The sequence below is a fragment of the Helianthus annuus genome, chromosome 8 (assembly GCF_002127325.2).
Source record: "Helianthus annuus cultivar XRQ/B chromosome 8, HanXRQr2.0-SUNRISE, whole genome shotgun sequence".
Lineage (NCBI taxonomy): Eukaryota > Viridiplantae > Streptophyta > Magnoliopsida > Asterales > Asteraceae > Helianthus > Helianthus annuus.
The window spans coordinates 80036847-80058560 of NC_035440.2; the positions used below are offsets into that span (position 1 = coordinate 80036847).

Genomic DNA, 21714 nt, shown 5'->3' on the forward strand with positions numbered 1-21714 from the left:
AGAAATCCTGATTTGAATCGTCATTTTTTTTTTGTTACTCTTGCTCTTTTTTATCCGGGATATGATCCCCCCAAAAATAAACAGGTATGGAAGCTATAATTGTAAACCACGATCGAATCTTATTCTTGTGCAGTCAAAAGGGCATCGATTCCGTAAAAGATTGGATCAGTAAATGTAAATTCACTGAAAAAAAATCTTTGTGAGATCGTTAATATTGTACCGAGGGCGTCTTTAGTATACCAAATCAGTATAGCTATCATAGCTATCCTTCTTCTGACACAGCAATGCACTTTTGATCAGTATTGGAAAGAGGCGCTAAATCATTTCTTTCTTCCTTTACTTGTTGTTTGTCGATGTAAAATAATGTCCCATACAATAGAAAATTATTGAAGTAATACAAATCTATAACTGTAATTTTTTAATGTAAATCTTATTAAGTTAGATATGGTAGATTCAAATGGGATACACGATATTCCTTAGATAATAACAATATTCAATAATCTATTGGTGTTTATGGATCTTATCTATATGGTATATCAAAGCATATAACCAAACTTAACTGAAAAAAACTAACTGAGTTAGGCCTAAAGGACAAAACGTGTATGATATGAAAACATAAAGGACAAAACTCGTCAATTTTAAACATAAAGGACAGCGCCTGAAAATGAGTATAAAGATAAAGGACAATCCTTGAAATTCACTCTATATTAAATACATATTTACTTTTGGTGGATTCTTCGTAATCTTTGTGATGAAAAATAGAGATTTTATTCTAAAAATAAATATATGTTCGTGTGTATTCATTTGTGTTCATAAAGGTTGTTTGTGTTCATTTATGTTCATGAACATTCGTTTGAGTTCATTTGCGTTTGATAAGTGTTCGTGAACAGTTCATGAACATGTTCATTTCCTTAATGAACGAACACGAACAAAAAACTTCATTCGGTAAGCGTTCATGAACAAGCTCATTTCTTAACGAACAAGGCCTCGTTCATATTCGTTTACAGCCCTTTCTAGACTTTCTTTGATCCATAAGTGCCGTGCCTGCAGACCTTGTTCGTGTTTGTTTACATCCCTTTCTAGACTTTCTTTGATCCATTAGTGTTGTGCCTACTACAGTGTTGGGCTGATGGTAATGCCGTAATGGCAGGTTGAAGTAAACCTGGACTGAGCCCAATTAGCAAAAATATGCGTATGTGTAATATGTGTGTATTTGTTGAGCTGCTTTCCCTTGTATCATAAATTCACACTTAAAGAGCAAAAGAGTTCGTGACTTCAACCTCGTAGTTTCAATTATACTTTCCCTATTACATGACATCTATCTGCTCACGTATCAAAACTGGCCATGAGTTCAAACCACATGGAAAAGACGAACACGCGCCTCTATCATTATGCAACAGGAAAGTCGGAAAACATTCTCTTGAGCGCGCTAAACGCAATGGCGATAAAGAGCACCAGCACTATTTTCTTTGAAGCCAATATTCTCAAATTCACCCTTATACCATGTTGCCTCATCAACTTCACAGCCTCCCTACCCAATCTCGATGTATCCTTAACTCCATAAACTTTGGAACCCGCATCACCAGAAACCTCCACATATGACCATGTAGAGGGCCCCACATCATCATTTTCCCATGAGTTGAGCCCAAGAATATCGTTTAGCCACCAAGAAAGTTTCACCAGTAAATTCGCCAGCCATGCAACCTCATCGTTGGAAATTGGTCTCTTCATCCAGTCACCCTTGTACCTTATGTCAGTTGTATGGCGCTTTCCAGCAGTTTTAGGGCTGAATACTTCATGACGTGACTTTTCGGCTTGTTTGCTGCTTTCTGGTGTGGTAGGATATGTCATCATATTGCTACCAAATAAGCAACCCATTCGGGCTTTTAAACAAGTTAGAAGTTGTAGGCTGCTTTGAAGGTTTTCACTTGAGATGGCTTGAAGCTCTGACTCGGCACGCAGAGCAAGGAGCTGCAAAAAGAATGAAAAACTAGTTAAATTAACCATTATAAAGAGTTGACAAAATGATCAGGACAGCGCCAACAGGCTAACACAAAAACAACACATCAACCGTAAAATATTTGTGATAAAAAAATTATTTATAGAAAGCTAGAGTACATAAAATCATAAATTATAGGGCAACTACATTAAATCATCCTTGTCTTTGTCCAAAATTACAGCCTTCATCGTTTGTTATAATTGTAAGGATTTCTCCCCCAGTTTCACTGTTTGCTTTCACTTATAGTCTATCATCCAGCAAAATGACCAAACAACCCATTTACTTCTTCCCTATCTTAACTTTAATTTTTTTGAAAGCGTATAATTTTATTTATTTTTTCCCAACCCTAATATGCCAAACACCCCCACCAGTTCCACATTTCAAAACCTATGCACCACCTACTGATTCCACTTGTGACCACCGTCACCACCACCTGCTGAACCATCACGGCCTCCCTCCTCTTCTTCTTGGCCACATGTGTGCATGTATTTGCAGTTGGGGCTTTGGAACTACCATTTTTGTGTTTGGAAAGTTATTTAGGGTTTTGATTTGGGACTGTGACAATTGGCAGGTTTAAAAGCTATAGCCGGTGGCAACAACGCTGATAGAGGTGTAGGTAGTTTTGATTTGGGTTTAATTTTAGATGTAGGTAGCTTTGATTTGCAAATGGAGGTGTAGGGTTTTAGTCGATAATGGGGGTTTCACAGTGGTTGAAATAGATGAAGACGGTTGTGAGGTGGCCAAAGATGATGTGCGGGTTTGCTTGTATGCCTCACTGGTTTGACTTGCAGTTAAGAGTGTAAGATTTAAATCGACTATGAGAGATGTGGGGGCTACGTGGTGAGTGAAATGACTGAGGATGGCGTAAGGTGGTAGAGGTGCTTGTCAAAGAAGACGAAGGGGGCATAACTTTGGTCATTTTACTTGGATGAGAGATCACAAGTGTGAGCAGACAGTGAAAAAATGGACAAAATTTGTAATTTTAGACAACCTTCACAGACAGTTAAGTGCTTATGTTATTTTAATGATAATTTATTCTTTTAACAAAATGATTTAGAAGGTTTTGTGCACTAAAAAATACACCTCAGGCGTTTTTTGACCTATTCGGCATATTTCCTTTTATTCAAAACTAGTAAGTTTACCCCACGCGTTGTGGCGGAAATTTAATTATCCATACAGTACCAGCACTCGGTATAACAACATAAAACCACGGGGAAAAGAACATCAAGATGTCAACATACGTATTGAAGAAAACACTAATAGATGAAATAGTAAAATGAAAGAAAAATACCGGTTCTGATAATACCTAATACCAGTAACAATATTCTTTGTTGGAGTTGATTTGGTTCGTCATGTTAGCGAGAAAAAATAACACTAAAAGGCGACATACTAGAAGAAATAAAAGTAGAGAGACTAAAAATGTATATTACCAAAGTTAATGTAGACGGACTAAATTTAAGCCAAGTAAACAAATGGGGGAAAAACTTTATTGAAGTAGAGGGACTATATATGTACATAAGCAAAGTAAACAAATGGGGGAATAACTTTACTAAGGTAGGACTAAATATGCATATTATGAAAGTTAAAGTATGAGTACTAAATACGTAAATCACCAAAGTTAAATGTAAAAGGAGTAAAATTCTTGGCTAACCACAAAGCGACATGTGGCTATGTCGGATTGGCCCACCTGCATAGCCTTTTATGTATATGTATAATTTTCCGTTTTTACCCGTTTGACCAATTAGAAATAAAACATAAGCCAGCTCAACTTACTCATAACTAAAGGGCTTAAAATTGCTAACTGTGCCAAAACAGATGAGATACATGTAATTATGTAAATAAATGACTAAACAAAAATCATGACCTAAAAACCTATAAAGTGAACAATTTTCCCCCTTTCATTTCTGTTTTCTTGAAAGTTAGAACCACAAGCTAAGCAAAGCACATTAGGTGTTACTCCACTGATACTGATTATAGAACCAAGGATAGGTGCACGGTATCCTTAGCCGCGGAAGGGATCTCCCTTCCCAGTTCACGACCCGACAACGATCCCTGGCGGTAAATACCCTTGCCAACTTGATTGGCTATGCAGTTAATGCGGAAAAATATCGGTTATCGGTCAAGGACCGATATTTGAGATATCGTTTATTGCGGTGAGATATCGATAGGATATCGATAATTTATAATATCATGCATATATATATATATAGGGAAAGGTTAACATACAAAAAGGCTTATCGTACAAAATGTACGCGACGCGCGTAACCCTTGGATCAGGCCAAAAATCACGCATGGATCAGTTAATCACGCATGGGAGCCAGTTAATCACGCATGGGAGCAATTAATCACGCATGGGATCAATTTTTTTGACCTAATCACGCATGGGAGCTTAATTACGCAAGTTATGTTGATCAAAAAAAGTGATAATCACGCATGGGATACTAATTACGCACGTTATAACTCTGTCGCGTATGATAATGTATGATAAGCCTTTTTGTACATTATACTTTCTCTATATATATATATATATATATATATATATATATATATAGTGGAGGGTTCAAATGAGAAGAAATTTTTTGTAAGAATAAAAAAGAATAAATTTAAACCAATAAGAACCCTTCATTTTACTTCATTTAATTTTTGCATTTAATATTAGTGTAAGGGTATATTGGTAAACTTAAATAGATCATTAATTGATAGTCTTTTTTTAATAACTAATTACATTAAATTTGTAACTTATTTTCAAAAAATATATTTTTTCAAAGAACAAAAGAAAATTAATTTAAAGTGTAGGATGAATTACGAGATGTGTATGATGAATTACGAGGTGTGTAGGATAAATTTAATATGTGTAGGATAAATTTCAAAACGTGTAGACTAAATTTCGATGCGTGTAGGCAAAAATTTAGTGTGGAGGATGATAGTATTTATGATTAATTAAATAGTTAAAAAACAATCATAAATGAGATTAGAAAAAAAACTATTTAATGTTTTACAATTGTACCCTTTGTTCTTTTTCTTCTCAAATTAATTTTCTTCTCAAATGAATATATAGCCTCTATATATACTAGAAGTCTAGAACGTATATAATATTAATAGCAAAATAAAGAAGTGTTCATCAAGATCAACCAAGGCATCCGATTGTAGCACAGGAGCTTGGAAGGGACGATTAGGGTTCAGCACATCAGATGTCATCGTGTTAATGGTGTGCGAAGTGTGATAGTATGATTAAGGTTATAATATTTGGGCAAAAAATAACATAAAAGAACTGGGCTTTGTATTTGGATGGCAGCCTAATAAAGAAAAAGATACAAATCTGGGCCTACCGATATTCTCACCGATACGACCGAGATAACAATCTCAAAATATCAGCGATATCTCGGTATATATCGCCGATATTCTCGCTACTGCTAGCAATATTTCAACCGATATTATGGACCATGACCGATAACCGATATAGCGCCGATATTGACTGCTTAGCTGATTAGGAAGAAAAGTGTAACAAGAAGGCAACAAGACAGACCTGAAGAAGTTGCTGTCCACCGTCTTCACTTGTGCTAAATAGCTTCAGATCTTTATTCCAGTTTTCATGCATGAATGATCCATCAGCATCAGTTTCAGATAGGCCATCTTCCCAGTCCTAGCACATCAAAAGTAGAGGCGAATTTAAACAAGTTTGCACTACAAGTCACCTTAGTCAGTTAAGCTTAATGATAAGCCATATACAGTAACACAAAAAGCTTGTCTGTATGTATCATTTCACATCAAAGTTCATATGCATTAAACTACATCAACGAATAAGATAAAAATATATTCAGATAGTCGTAAACAAAATAAACTAAGTATTCTCACTCAGTCACTCGATATGTCTACTGAGCGGCTATCTAAACAAACAATTTAACTTGCAATAAAAATTTATCACCTGTAATTGCTCGCGGATTGAGGGAATAAATCTATACAATGAATTAAGCATTGACTTGGATGATCCTGCTGGAGAGGAATGAAAAACAGTCTCTACATTTTCTATGATGTCCAAAAGTTCCCTGGACGATGTTAATACATTTACAACCTGCAAAAGACAACCAGCAGGAATATTTATCACAGTGAAAACACAAATAGATGAAAAATTGAAAACGCATGCAATATTTAAAAGTTTTCCTAGAAAGAATTTTATGATTTGAATAATCTAAAATGATCAAATAGTTGATATAAAACCAGTTGGTAGAACAAACCTTGGATACCATCTGCACGATGAGTTCTGGATCCGTGTGAATGAACTTGTGAGCAAACCCAATGAAGTGCATAACCAAGGAACTGTAGAAAAGGTAGTTTGATAACACATACCCTTGCCAAGATGATGTATATTCACGTGAATGAGACACATTAACTTCCTTTATAGAATCTTTCTTCAAACTATCTACATTTGCATGAGTCTCTGGAAACTCATCCAAACTAACGGCCCACGGTTCCATATAGTTAACCCAAAGGGAAAACACCTGAGAGACATTCTTCAAGGAAGTTTCCACAGGGAAAAACAAGAATGTTCTCAGAATGTATCTATATACTGGCCTCTGAATACAAGAGTTCCAATAACCGATAGATCCCATACTAGGAAACGCATCCATATACTTCATATCAACAGAACCCGTGCCCCCCCATGTAGCAACTTTACTAAGTTCCACCTGATCACACCCCTCAATACTATTCGAAAGTAAACTTGAATTCAGATACTTCACAAACACATTAACAACCTCACCCAAACCAGCTGTGGGAGGAAGCTCAGTCAAAACCGGCCAAGAAGGAAGCACGACACCAAATGACTTGCACAGTTTCACTGGCAAAGGTGAAAAGTCATTATCCACAATCCAGAAATGTACAAGCGTGTGCACAAAAAACTCCGCATTCTCAGAAACCGACGTATCGTAACTTGACGAGTAATGCAACAAAGAACTCCGGTAAGGCGATTGAGCATTCAAATCATTCAACGGCACAAAGAAACGAAGATAAGCATTCAAAAGCTGAATATACAAACTACCACCGTCCCCGTTCTTCCGCTCATTTCCACGTAGTTTCCTAACATTACCGAGAACCGAAACCGACTTAGAAGCCCAACTCTCTAACCTAGACCTTTTACTAACCCTAGAGCTAACAACGGTACGATTCTCACAACTTCCTTTACTAACAGGATAATAAGCAAACCAAAACAAGTAATACTCTATAATATTCAACTGAACCTGACACGAAACTCCCTCTATAAGCCTTCCTTTCAAGAGTGGACACAATTGAGACAAAACACCACAATTCCTACCGTTTTGTAGCGTCAAACGGATCCATTCAGGCAACCGTTCAATCGGAAACACATATTTAACAACAGATAAACGATCAACATCCACAACAGAGCTCAATAACACACCAGTCGGATTAAAAAGCTGAAAAACCTTACCAGAAACCTCCGCATCATCAACCGCCGCCAAAACGTCAATCCAACCATTACCGATACCGTTCCTGTTACTGCTAGGGTTTTGAACTTCGTCGAAACCGAATAACCTGCAAATTAGGGTTGGAAACGTGATAGAGAAGAACCACCGCGACTGGTCAGGCGAGTGTTTGTTCAGGAAGAGTTCCACGGCGGCGCACACTGCGGAGATTTGCTCCGGTGTTGAGGCGGCGGCGATTGTGGCGGCGAGGTCAGCGGATTGGGACTGAGCGTCGGTTGAGTATGTGTGAGGGATCATTGTGTGGAAATAGTGGAGGATGAGAGTGAGTGTTGAAGGTGAAGGTGCTCCAATGTAGAGAGAGAGAGAGAGAGAGAGAGAGAGAGAGTTGGGGGGTTTTTGAAGGTGTAAATGGCGGGGTGGAGAAGATTGGGGAAGAAGCAAGAAAGGTCTGGGCTGGGGTTTGTTGTGGTGTGGAAAGCGTGGCTCGTCTGGCCCCACTTCAAATTCATTTTCTAAATTAGTTTTCTTTTGAGTAAATTACAATTTTATCAAATATCAGACGGTATACTTTATCTTTAAAATTGATAAGTTTAAGGAGGTGGGATAGTGTACCGTTATCCCAACCACCGGAGTGATCTCACTTCGGGAGCCGCTACCCGACCAAGTTAGCTCCGCGGTGACTTCCCCATGCCGAGTTCTTACCCTGGGCGACATATGCCACTCCCAAGACTCGAACCCGGTACCTCTGGGAAGAGGTGGGTGTCGGTGGCCAACTGGGCTACCCCAGTTGGTTAAAATTGATAAGTTTTCTACTTAATGTTTTCAAATGTTATGCGGTTTCTTCTTTAGCCTTAACTCAGTTAGACTTTTTAGTTAAATCAGGTCATGTGAGTTGCACGTGAGGGCAAATAAGTCATTTCACCAACCTTTCCACTTTTCCCCATTTTACTTTTCCCTTATTTTATATCCACCCAAACCCTAGATCTCCAACCACCTTCTGCAACCACCTACTAGATACTAGATAAGGTTTATGATATGGCGGATCAGCTATTTAGCTATTTTGAAGAGCTTTTTAGATCGATTCAGACTGTCACACCCAAACCGATGGCGAAAACATCGGAGTGAGATGATAACATGATTGTTCATAGCATCATAACACTAATGGAGACAATATAATTAATCAAGATTTCATAAATGCTAAAATTTCATACATATCTCAAAACAAAATCAAATTGTATCAACATGAAACCAAAGATTCAAACATTGTTTAATTCTAAAGTGTGTTTCTAGTCCACCCTAACTTGTTTCTTAAATAGACTCATCTTTCAACCTGCAACATGTATTAAAATAATGTTCAACAAATATGTTGGCAAGTATACAAGTTTGAATACATAGCATAATAATGAAAATGTTTTAATGTGCTCATATCCAACATGAATAATGCATACAAGTTACTAATATTCTGAACGGGTGTAAACTATATGTCAAACCAAAGTTTCCAACGCAATCGTGATTACCCAACATCGTCGAGAAGAAGAGGGTGTAACATGTTTTACTTAACAATACCCTAAGAATCGGGATGGTGCCTTAATCCTATAGCGCTATAATTGTCAAGGTAGGCTAGCAAAGTTAATGAGCATATAAACACAATGTGGAGCATATGAGATTAACAAGTATAACATGTTTTCATGTTTAAACGTGGATAGAATGTGATTTGATTAAACAAGTCTCAAAGTGTTGCGTGTTTTTGTATAATATACATGTTGCACCCAAAGTGTTTAAAACGAAAATGGGATCGAGTATACTCACAGTTTTTGCGTAGGGTTCTACTTAAACCGCAAGCGGAGTTAATGAGGTTTCGAGCATTGAGATCACACTGAAATGGTTAAACAGGAGTATAAGTATTCTGCTGTGAAAGAGTGCCGGATCAGATTGTTGAAATACGTGAAACGAATACGATAAAACGGGTGAACAGGTTGATTCATGCGGATGGACATGGTTCATTCGTACGGATCGGGGTTTTCAGTAAAAACGGATCGGGCTGTTATGGTTTGATACAAAGTGATTTGATTGTAAAACAGTACGATAATTATTTCTAAACAGTAAATAAAATGTTCAAATGTAATAACTGATGTTAAAACAGAAGGTAAAACGATTTGGTGTGGGTAATAGGTTTGTTCATGCGGATGGACATAGTCCGTCCGTACGAACCGACTGTTAGTGTTGTGAACTGTTTTAGTTTTAAACTGATTTGATTAAAAAGGTGGAATGGTTGTTTAATTTAATGGATAAAATAGTTAAACGACGATAACAGGTGTGCATACAGAAATTAAAATGAAATACAGAACAGAGACTGTTCGTACAGATGGACCTAGTCCGTCTGCGCGAACCCGCTGTTCTGTTGAAAACAAGTGTTTGATCCGTCTAATCAGATCATTTCTTGATGAAAATTAACCCTAATGCAGGCCCTTAGCTATGAAATGAGTTGAGGGTCTGACGGGTTCCAGATTCCATCAAGATCGTACAATATTCGAAAGGAAAAATTATGATTAAGTTGTAAAATGTGTAGATTTTTATATCTTTGATTCAATATCATATGAGTGATGCGCCACAGCAGTTTGTCCAAGCAAAACGAGTGAAAACCATCTTCGAGATGGGTTGAATCAAAAGGGTTTTGTGAAAAGTTTAAGATTTTGCGATAAGAATGAAAGAAAGTGAATTGAAATGTAACCGAAATTAAGGAGAAACCCTTACAACAGGTTCTGGACGCCAAGGAGGGCTTGAGAATGTTTACAAGAGAGTAGGCGAATTTGGAGTGGAGTAGTGTGCTTATTTATAGGCTTCGGGAGAAAATTAGGGTTTTCGAACATTTTCGGACGGATGCACCGTGGTTCGTGCGGATCGACTTGGTGCGGATCTGCAGATCCGTATGGATCTACTCGATCCGTGCGAATCCACTTATTTCCAATATTTCGAGTTTCCAATTTGGTTATTTTACGCGTTTTAATCAGTTTTTCGAGTATCAAGCATCAATGTGTATCAAGGAATCAAGAGTCATGTATAACATAGTGTTTAAAAATGTGAATTATGATTAAAAGTTTGCACATAAGCTTAACATCAATAACATGAACATGATTAAAAGACTTGCGTTTCATTATGATCAATTGTCTCGTATTACAAAATAGAGTACAACGAGAATATAAGTGTCTAAAAATAGAAAGTACAAGAATGCTTGCTAAATCGAGAAAGTACAAAAATGCGAAGCATTATTGTCTCCCCTATTTTAGGAGATTTCGTCCTCGAAATCTAAGAGGAAGGCTGAACGAAGAGTTGTGGATACTTGGTCTTCATCTCGCTCTCGAGTTCCCAAGTGAATTCGGCACCACGCTTTCCTTCCCATCGCACCTTAACTTTAGGAATTCGGCTGCGCCTAAGTTGTTTGGTTCCTCGATCCATGATTTCGACCGGTTTTTCCACGAAATGAAGAGTCTCGTTGATTTGCAAGTCAACAATAGGAACTTGAAGTCCTTCATCAGCTAAGCACTTCTTAAGGTTTGAGACGTGAAACGTCGGATGAACGTTGCTAAGTTCTTGAGGTAAATCGAGTCGATATGCCACTTTACCAATCCTCTTGAGTATCTTGAAAGGACTGACAAAGCGTGGGGCAAGTTTTCCCTTTTTACCAAAACGGATTTCTCATTTCCAAAGAGATACTTTGAGTAACATGTGATCACCAACATTGAACTCTAACGGTTTGCGTCTCTTATCGGCATAGCTCTTTTCTCTGCTCCTAGCGTTGAGGAGGTTGTCGCGGATTTGAAGAATCTCATCCATCGTATCTTGAATAAACTCAGGGCCAATAATTTGAGCATCACCAATCTCGTGCCAACATATAGGGGATCGGCACTTGCGACCATATAATGCCTCAAAAGGGGCCATTTGAATACTAGAATGATAGCTATTGTTGTACGAGAACTCAATCAAAGGTAAATGTACGTCCCAATTACCACCAAAGTCGATAACACAGGAGCGAAGCATGTCCTCTAGGGTTTGGATAGTACGTTCAGTCTATCCATCCGTTTGAGGATGAAAATGCATACTGAGATTCAAGTAAGTACCCATAGCGGTTTGGAATGTTTGCCAAAGACGTGAAGTGAAATAACCATCGCGGTCAGAGATGATGTCAATGGGGATGCCATGTCGACATATGATTTCGCCCGTGTAGATCGAGCTAGTTTCTCAACTTTAAAATCCTCACGTATGGGGAGGAGGTGAGCGGATTTGGTCAGACGGTCAATGATCACCCAAATGTTATCATGACCAGAAGGTGTGCGAGGAAGTTTGGTTATGAAGTCCACAACAATGCTATCCCATTTCCAAACAGGAATTTCGGGTTGTTCAAGTAAACCAGAAGGACGCTGATGCTCAGCCTTGACTTACGAGCAAGTGAGGCATTTTGAAACAAAGGTGGCGATGTCTTTCTTCATACCAGGCCACCAATAGGATGTACGGAGGTGATGGTACATCTTACCAATGCCAGGATGAATAGAGTATCGTAATTTATGTGCCTCCTTCATTATAAGTTCACGAAGATCGTCGCAATTTGGCACCCAAACGCGATCGAGGTAGTATTGGAGTCCGTCTGATTTTGTCACAAATTGGTTTTCAGTAGCACCACGTATCTCTACGAACAAACTTCCCTCGTTGGCTGACGAATACTGAGCTTCACAAATGCGAGTGTGAAGATCGCTAACGATTTGTGAACAATGAATGCTACTAATATGAGATTTGCGACTGAGTGCGTTGGCCACGACATTCACCTTGCCAGGATGGTAGCGAATTTCCCAGTCGTAGTCGTTAAGTAATTCCACCCAACGACGTTGAGACATGTTTAGCTCTTTTTGGTTGAAGATATGTTGTAGGCTCTTGTGGTCGGTGAAGACCACACACTTGGTATAACGCAAAAACAACTGCGCCAAGCTTGAGATCTTGGGTAGTGTAGTGTTCTCATGTATTTTCAGCTGCCTCGAAGCATACGCGATAACTGTGACAACCGGTAATTTATGGCTCCTAATTACGCGTAAAACAAGCATTAGGACGATAATAAATAGTGTTTAAGATGTAGATTAACTTAATTAGGCCTTTGGAGTGCCTAGGAACGTCTATTCAGCTCTACAGTACGCGTATGACGGCCTGCGGGAAATCTGCGGAATATTAAACGGTAATGAACTGAAACCGTACGAAATACTGACAACGCCGACAGATACAAATTTTATATGAATATTTTATACTTATATATTTAGTCTGGCGAATTTATCATGCTTCCGTACGTCAGAAAGCGCAAACGTGAACGAAAAACGTGAATGTAGGAACGCATCGTCAACAAAACAGAAGCATCGGAGACACGTAACACCTCCAAAACTTAGATTTTACGATATATTTAGATTCTTAATTATATTTTTATAATCGTAGTCGAAACCGGATCGAAAAACGGTTTAAAAACGACCAACGACGCAAATTACGCGATTTTTACGCAACCGACAGTTAAGCACGACAACAACGACTACCGGAACTATTTCATATATTTTTAAATCTAAAATTTTATTTTAGGACATTCCGTAGAGCTCGGGTTCGTAAATGGATCTCGTAGAAGTAACGGGCCGCTTGAAATACGAGGATTGGGCTTGTGGGCCTTGGGCCCAAGCCCATTAAGACACTATAACCCTAAGTATAAAAGGGGCCTTATCCATTCATTTCAACATATCAGACACACACACACACCGACACACACGCACACCCCGTTCTCTCTCTCTCTCTCTCTCTCCTGCGAAAGGCCGACGGCCAGACACCGGCGACACCCGGCGGAGCCGGCGACGACCAGTGGCGGAGATGCGGCGGCGCCGTCGCCCGCGGCAGCGACGATGACTTTTCTGGCGACCCTTTTTCAGCGCGTGGTGGCACGTACCCCACCAAATCAGACCTCCCCATCGTGTTTCCGGCGTCGGTTAACCCCTACGAGCGACGATGCTTCGGTTTTAGCTCCGGCAGTCCGATGACGTCCTTTTTCCGGTAAGCTACAATCCCTTCTTTTCATTTTCTTTTAGATCCGACTCGATCCCTGTCTTTCTGGCCTGTTTGGTGTCATTTCAGGTGACGGTGGTGGGTCAGTTGACGACGTAGGTGGTGGGTGTCGGAGCCGGCCGGCGCCGGAGTAGCCGATGGTGACGGCGGTGGTGGTACGACACCACTGCCGGCGACGATGGTGGTGGTTATTAATTTGTTTCGACTCGTATGCGGGTTAGATTGGTTTGTTCCTGGTTACATAGGAAGCTAAAGGAGTGCGGTCTCGGTTCGGGTTCGGTTAAACCCAGTCAAATCAACAGCTTCGTGATGGGTTCGGGTCTTGACTCAGTCCAACTCGGTTTGACTCAGTGCATTTCGGCTCGACCCAGTCCAACTCGGTTCGACTCAGTGCATTTCGGCTCGACTCAGTCCAACTCGGTTCGACTCGGTGCATTTCGGCTTGACTCGGTCAACTCAGTCAAACCTTTCGGCAAATCGACACGAGGATTGGTAAAGAGTTAGTGACGCCATTTATTTAATTATGTTTTATATAGTTTTAACGTCTCACGTGAAAACGAGCTCTTGAACCGGACAAATCGATGACATATTAGTTAAAAATTTACTCGGAATTACTTATTGTCGTGTTTATATAAATTGATTATATACATATACATTGTTGAATCTTGATTGAATTTTGAAAATTATAATCGACAACTTGTGTTGTCGGGACGTCCAAAAACAGAGGAAACTCTGCCTGTTTTTCAAGAAAATCCGTAAAAATAACGTGTTTTTATAAAACAGAATCATCAGATTCAAATAATCATTATAAAAACAAATACAAACATATAATTACTTTCGATGACGCTTTACCACATACGCAAACGACGATTCTTTTATTAAAAATAAATATAGTATATATTTATTTGAAACGCCAAACAACTCGTATTCTTTTATAAAATAAATATAACTGTCATATTTATTTTAAACGACCTCAACACGAAAACTCTATTAAATAAATAGAAGTTTTTATAATATTTCAAACGCCTAAACGTCATATACATATATTTTGATACTTATTATACGAGACACAACAGATAATACGAGTTTGTTATATATTACTTTCATACGATTACTCGATACATACACGTACGACATCTCGAGACGACTAACGCGCTTTTAACAATATATTTATGTATTTCTATATAAATATTTATATTATTTTAAATCCCTCAAGAACTAAGTCTTTCCAAGACTTATCAATTGATATCGACATTAGACAAAACTTAACAAGTATAACTTAATCATTTTTATTAAGTTAACAACGTATCAACGAATCGTTCGGTTAACGATTCAGTAGAGCTCAGTGACACGTAGTTTAGTTACCGCATTTGCTTAGAAACTTATAACATATTCCGTGTTAGGAATATTGTAAGAATGCACGCTAGCGAGTCACGCCTTGGAAACGACATCATGAAGTCGTGTTTAGCTAAGCTTTTCATAAGGAAATCCAGGTGAGTTCATAAACCCCATTTTTTCCTAGTTTTACTTTTTTACAAATGTTTTCGGGGATGGAAAGACAAGCAAGTTTTGTAAAATTAAACAATTTTTCGATGAACGAAAACTCATATTTCTAAACCATGTTACGAATGGATTACAAAGAACTCAAATGGTTTACGAACGATTTATACTAAATATACCGGTTTGACAAAACAAATGCGTACTTTCGAAACGTGCATGATTTTAATGAATAGGGACGAGATCGTCCTAGTTATAACAACGGGACTGCGTTGGTCGCGTTTGAAGAACACGACACCCAGTGAGTTCATGTCCCCCTTTTGTTTTAACTGTTTTCGGATTTATAACTTTCGAGGGTGAAATACAAGTTCCAAATGGTATGGTTTAGCTAAGGAATGAACTGTTAGATCATGTGAATGGGTAGGCGCATACTTAAGACCATTAATCTTTGTATAAAGACCAAGGGGCAAGAGTGGTAGATCTATCTGGGTGTTGCGAGCCCCACCCATGGGCCCGAGAGTGGCCGAATGTGGTGACTAAGTCGTTCCAGTCGGGTGGCCCGGTACAAAATCCGCTAGGTTTGAGCCTTCCTACGCCATTGCACACATATTAATGTCGTCGCGAAACATTAGTGATCTGTTCATAGACGATACATACTAGTTTTGATACTCGAAGTTTCAAATGCCATTAAGATTCAACTGATGAAAACACACAAATACATGGATTTATGAATTTTGGTAACGCTTTTCAACTTATGTATAAGTAACGTATGTAACACCCAAAAGTGCGTAAAGCAAAAAGGGTTCGTGTATACTCACAGATCGTGTTAAGTAAATAACACAGTCTTGGATTGGATTGAAGGGAGCGTTGGAAAGTTAGCCTGATTACAGAACGATAGCATAAGCGATGAATGGTGCATAAAACGGTGTCGCGTGAACTGAATGACGAATGGTCATTCGGTCGGATGACAATCCGGACGGATGGTCATCCGGTTGGATGGCCATTCGGTCGGGTTGTCATTCGTTGGGATGGATGTGTTTGTGTATGATGACTTTGAAGTTTTCGTTGTAGCATTTTAAAATGAGAGAAGTATCTCTACCTTTCAGGTCGTTCGATCGAACGGTCATCCGGACGGATGGTCGTTCGATCGGATGGCAATCCGTCCAAGTGAGACATTTCACAAAACCAAGTTCACAGTAGGATGGCCATTCGATCGGATGGTCATCCGATCGAATGGCCATTCATTTGGATGCTGATAATCTTTGAAAATTTGTAAAAAGTTTAAGTGTTGGAGACCACAAGTCATCCGATCGGATTGTCGTTCGATCGGATGGTAGTCAATTCAGTGACCTGAACGTGTTTGACCGAGACGGTATGACAACGCGTTTAAACAACGGAAACTCCATCAAGTCTAAGTTATCCAATCGGATGGGAATCACCCCGTCTGATTAGTTAACTGTTCTTGACGGTTGTTCATGTTCAACCCGCTAAGTCGGTTATCTCGTCGATAGGAATCAGTTCTCAGACCGACACTTCACTAGGGAATGAGTGGAAGGCCTGGGTGAGCTCCGATTCTATCGGTTTTGAGTGCAAGAGTGTAAAAGAGTTGAAAGAAGTTAAATCGGTTTGAAAATGTTTAGATTTAGGCGAAATCAGTGTTTAACCATGTTGAAATCACTCAAATCTGAGTTGTTCTTGGTGGAATGAAGTCATACTTTGAAGTTCATGAGAACTCATGATGACATCATCCTAGAACAACCCAAATCAGCCGATTTCATGGTGAAAAGTTAAGATTTGATGGTGAAGATGATGAAGAAGTGTGTGTAGATCAAGGATGTACAAGATTTGAGTCAAGAACTTACAAGAATCGCGAGGAATCGAGAGAAAATAGCCAAAAAGCATGCTGGTCGAATGAGAGCTATCACATCACTTGAACAGTGATGTGACATGTGCTATTTATAGGTGAAGGAATGAGAAAGGCGGTGTAGATGTGCGATCGGAGGCAATCCGATCGGATGGTCATCCGGACAGATGACCATTCGATCGAATGGTCCTTCGATCGGATGGCTCGAGTGGGTTGGGTTTCGATGTTTCGTTTCGTGCATTGAGCGTTGCGATGCGTTTAAGCGAGTGCCGACTAAGCGATGCGATAGATTTAAATAATAGTCACACAATTATCATTTCTAACATACAACAACATAAATAAACTTGTGTTTCCAGTTCGCGATGAGATTGCGTTGCGATAGAGTTGCGATTGCGTTTTCGATTAATCACCATAAACATATAATAAACATGCACAAGTAACACATAGATAGCAAACGTAAAACAATATCCAGAACATGCGATTCAAGTTGCGATGCGATTGCGATGCGATTAGCGATAAACATCGATTAACTGCGATTAAACTGCGATTATTAGCATTTACTCCACATAATACAACTAAAGTACACAAATTAAAGTAATCGATTAACGAGTTAAAGAGTACAATCAATAATTAAGCAAGGAGTGACAGATCGCATTTAGCAATCTTTTCTTTCTTTGACTTTGACTTTGACTTCAAAACGCGGGTTGTTACAGCCTCCCCTACTTTAGAGAATTTCGTCCCGAAATTAGGCCACATGCGTAACAAATTACTGTGGATACTTCGCCTTCATGTCACTTTCGAGTTCCCTGGGTGAATACCCGTAGCGTAGCGCGACGCCCCTATCTGGACAGAAACATTGAATCTGGTTCAACAGCTGATTTCAGTGATTTTTACATGGTTTTTCAATGCTTTAGGCTGGTTTTTGGACTCCCTTAGTATTTAAAACAATGTGCCATAAGTGTAGGGTCAAGATCAATCCTAGAAACACATGGAATGATCTCAATGGCACTAGATTTCCTATAAATACCCAACAATTTTTTTTCATTCAAACTTGCTCATTCACTCCATTTCTTATCTAATATGCTATTGGGGCTATCCCTTCTTGGTTGAAGGCCCATTCATCAGTTTTCTTGTTCTTGATCCAAGCTTGGACCCTTTGTAAGTCTCCTTCATGCTTGGTTATGCATTTCAAGCATGAAAGTCAAACAATGTTTGACTCTCTGCTTTGACCATGATTGGTCAACACAAAGTTCGTTTGAACTTTGCAACGTGAGCATAATCAAGATGGTTATAGTCCCTTGTGACTATACCTACTGATTACCACGTTGATTAGGCATAGTGACGAGTCAAAGTTTCGGTCAAAATCCGTATTTATGCGTATTTTGCAACGAAGCTATTTTCGGGTATCAAAACACTTTTTTTATATCAAAATTGTTTTCTAACTTAGTTAAACATGTTTTAACATGTTTAACTCGTCACTTTTAGTCTAGTGCTTGTATAGGGTCGTAAGTCAAGCGGTCTTGACAACCGCTTAGACTTTCGAACCCGACCCGTTTGGTCATTTGTTAGGATCCGACCAAACATATTTTGTGACCATAGTTGTATAGGGATTAAACTTCTGAGTTTATACCTTATGGTCACTTCGTTTAGTTAGTTGTATAATAGGTAGTTTATATGCCTTGGGAAAATGACCAAAATGCCCTTTTTGCGCATAATTTCATTTTAAGCATATGTAACACATGTTTTGACATCTAAACTGATTATGCAACATTTTTAAATATGTTAGGGCATATAATACTTGTCATAGGACTATTAGGCGTCTCGAACGCGATTTCGCGCGAACGACGCGTTAAAGTAGCGTAGACTACCTTAACGGGTCGTAACAGGTCGTAAGCACTTAGGATAGGTTCCGATTTAGAATGTAGGCTTTGTTAAACCATATCAGATGAGTTTCAATACTCATTTGGTTTACGAGACCTCATTCAACCCGATTTCCCGATTTAGGTGTCGATTTATTAACTTAGTGATCCAATTACTAGGTGCCGCTTGATTTCTTTGGTTTGCCCGAGCTTTATTAAGTTCATTTAATCGAGGATACTTTGTAATCTCAAGTGAGTACGTAGTTCCCCTCTTTTACCGTTTTCAAATGTTTTGGGGTGATTCATATGTGTAACCGATTTGTTTTCCAAATGTATGGCATATATGTGTTTACTAAGTGATTTTATGTGTAGTATTCCGATTATGCAAATACGATGTTTATCCAAATCCTTAAAAGATCTATCTATCTATCTTCTTAGTTAGATTCTTATAGGATATTTGAAGTACAGTCTTAGATCTTCCTATCTTCATAGTGAGATTTTTAAGAAGTACTTTACGAAACGACGATTATGGTTTATGTGTAGATTGTTGGTAATTTAGATAACGAAACTGGATAATACAATAAGCACATGGTGGATATGCCGCTGGTACTTCTTATATATAAGTGTGCTTATTGTATTACCCTTCGTGGCATTATCCCGAATCACCATTAGGATTTAGAATGTTGTGATACAATGATTCAATGTGATCGAGACCGAATCCTTTTAGCATCAATTTATCCTTATAGATTGATACTTGTAGGATGTTTAAAGTGCTAATATTGGAGTCCTTGTTTGGATTCATTGTGTACTTTAATGCGTGTTTGACTAGACGATGTGACGAGAACCAGATCCCTGTAATATTTATCTATCTTCATAGCTAAACATACATGGGATGTTTAAAGTGCTGATATTGGAGTCCTTATTTGGATTCATTGTGTACTTTAATGCGTGTTTACAAGTTGTTGACAAGTTGACGATTATGTGTTTATGTGGTAGTTGTGATTTAGATAACGAAACGGGTGTAATAAAATAAGAACATGGTGGATACGCCGCTCGTACTTCCTATATATAAGTGTTCTTATTTTATTACTCATGTAGCGTTATCCGAATCACTTTAGGATTTTGTATACGATTGTTTCAATGTTCGATTATCCAAATCCTCGTAGAATCTCCCATATCTTTATATGTTAGATTATTAGAAGGATATCTAAAGTATTATCATGAATCATTGATTTGATTTATATAATACTCACACAAGTTTTGATTTATTTCAAAACATTTATTATTAATCCTTGATTGAATTTCTAATAACACAACAACGAGTTTTACGATCATCTTAACGAGGTTACAATATACAATTTCAACTGGCAAAAAAATTACTTACTAATAATCATATTGCCATATACAAAACTATTTGCCACGAGTTTTCACAATCAAGATTATGTATTGCAATGCTAAGCTTTTGCCATTCTTTGGCTTCAAGATTTATTTTCAATTGACAACTCTTGTAGCTGTTAAAGTATTGCAATACCAAAATTTTTGCCATTTATTTGGCTAACAAAACCTATGTACTCGCCGGCATTTTTATGCTGACTATTTTTCACATATGTTTCAGGTTTGCAATTATTCAAGCATGCAACGCATAGGACTACATCCGGCCTTAGACTTCTTAAATCAAAAGACAATTACATGTATTCTTTGTTTGTAAAACAATGTTAACATTAATGAAACAATTTTAGTACCCGTAGTTGTGAGCAATTTGCAACGTGACTTCCCGATATTTCCGCCACATGTTGTTATATTACGCGATTGGGGTGTTACATCGTTTGCCTTCCCAGCGAACCTTCACAATGGGAATGTGTGAGCGCCTGAGCTTCTTGGTTTACCGATCCATGATCTCGACAGGCTTTTCCACGAAGTGTAATGTTTCGTCCACTTGTAGATCCTCAAGTGGTAGGTGTAAATTCTGCTCAGCCAGACACTTTTTGAGGTTCGAAACATGGAATGTCGGGTGGACGTTGCTAAGTTCCCCCGGTAGTTCGAGTCTGTAGGACACCTTGCCAATCCTTTCCAGAATTTTAAAGGGTCCAACATATCGAGGCGCGAGTTTCCCTTTCTTGCCGAATCTGATCATCCCCTTCCAAGGTGAAACCTTTAGGAGTACGTGATCTCCAACGTCAAATTCAAGGGGCTTGCGGCGTCTATCGGTGTAACTTTTCTGACGACTCCGAGCTTTCAGCAGGTTTTTGGAGGATTTTGTCAGTCGTTTCTTGCAGCAGCTCAGGACCGGCTATTTGCGCATCTCTGATCTCATGCCACACAATCGGCGAGACATTTTCTTCCGTATAGTGCCTCAAATGGTGCCATTTGAATACTAGAATGATAACTGTTATTGTACGAGAATTCAACCAAAGGTAAGTGCGCGTCCCAATTACCACCGAAATCTATGACACACGAGCGAAACATGTCTTCAAGGGTACGAATCGTTCTTTCAGTCTGACCGTCGGTTTGGGGATGGAAAACGGTACTTAGATTTAGAGTAGTACCGAGAGCAGATTGAAACGTTTCCTAAAGACGCGAGGTAAACCGACCATCGCGGTCAGAGATGATGTCACGAGGCATCCTGTGTCGACAGATAATCTCGTCGGTGTAGATCCGGGCTAATCGTTCTACCTTGAAGTCTTCTCGTATCGGCAGAAAATGAGCAGATTTAGTCAAACGGTCAACGATAACCCAGATGATATCGTTACCTGAAGGTGTACGCGGAAGTTTCGTTATAAAGTCCATGGCTATACTCTCCATTTCCACATCGGGATCTCGGGTTGCACGAGTAAGCCAGAGGGTCTTTGTTGCTCGGCCTTGACTTTCGAACAAGTCAGACACTTCGAAACATAGATTGCGATATCCTTCTTCATTTTGGGCCACCAATACCATAGACGAAGGTCATGGTACATTTTGTCGGCACCAGGATGA

The 21714-nt window shown here is 38.9% G+C and overlaps 1 protein-coding gene across 1 annotated transcript; it reads right to left on the reverse strand.

Annotated features, from left to right (window-relative positions):
• Window positions 1-1193: 1193 nt before the first annotated feature.
• Window positions 1194-7882, reverse strand: LOC110873149. Its single transcript, XM_022122076.2, has 4 exons — window positions 6235-7882; window positions 5925-6071; window positions 5526-5642; window positions 1194-1971 (listed from the first exon to the last, which is right to left on the reverse strand). The coding sequence occupies exons 1-4, from the start codon at window positions 7735-7737 to the stop codon at window positions 1390-1392; spliced, it is 2349 nt and encodes a 782-aa protein (XP_021977768.1). The 5' UTR covers window positions 7738-7882; the 3' UTR covers window positions 1194-1389.
• Between the last annotated feature and the right edge of the window lie 13832 nt (window positions 7883-21714).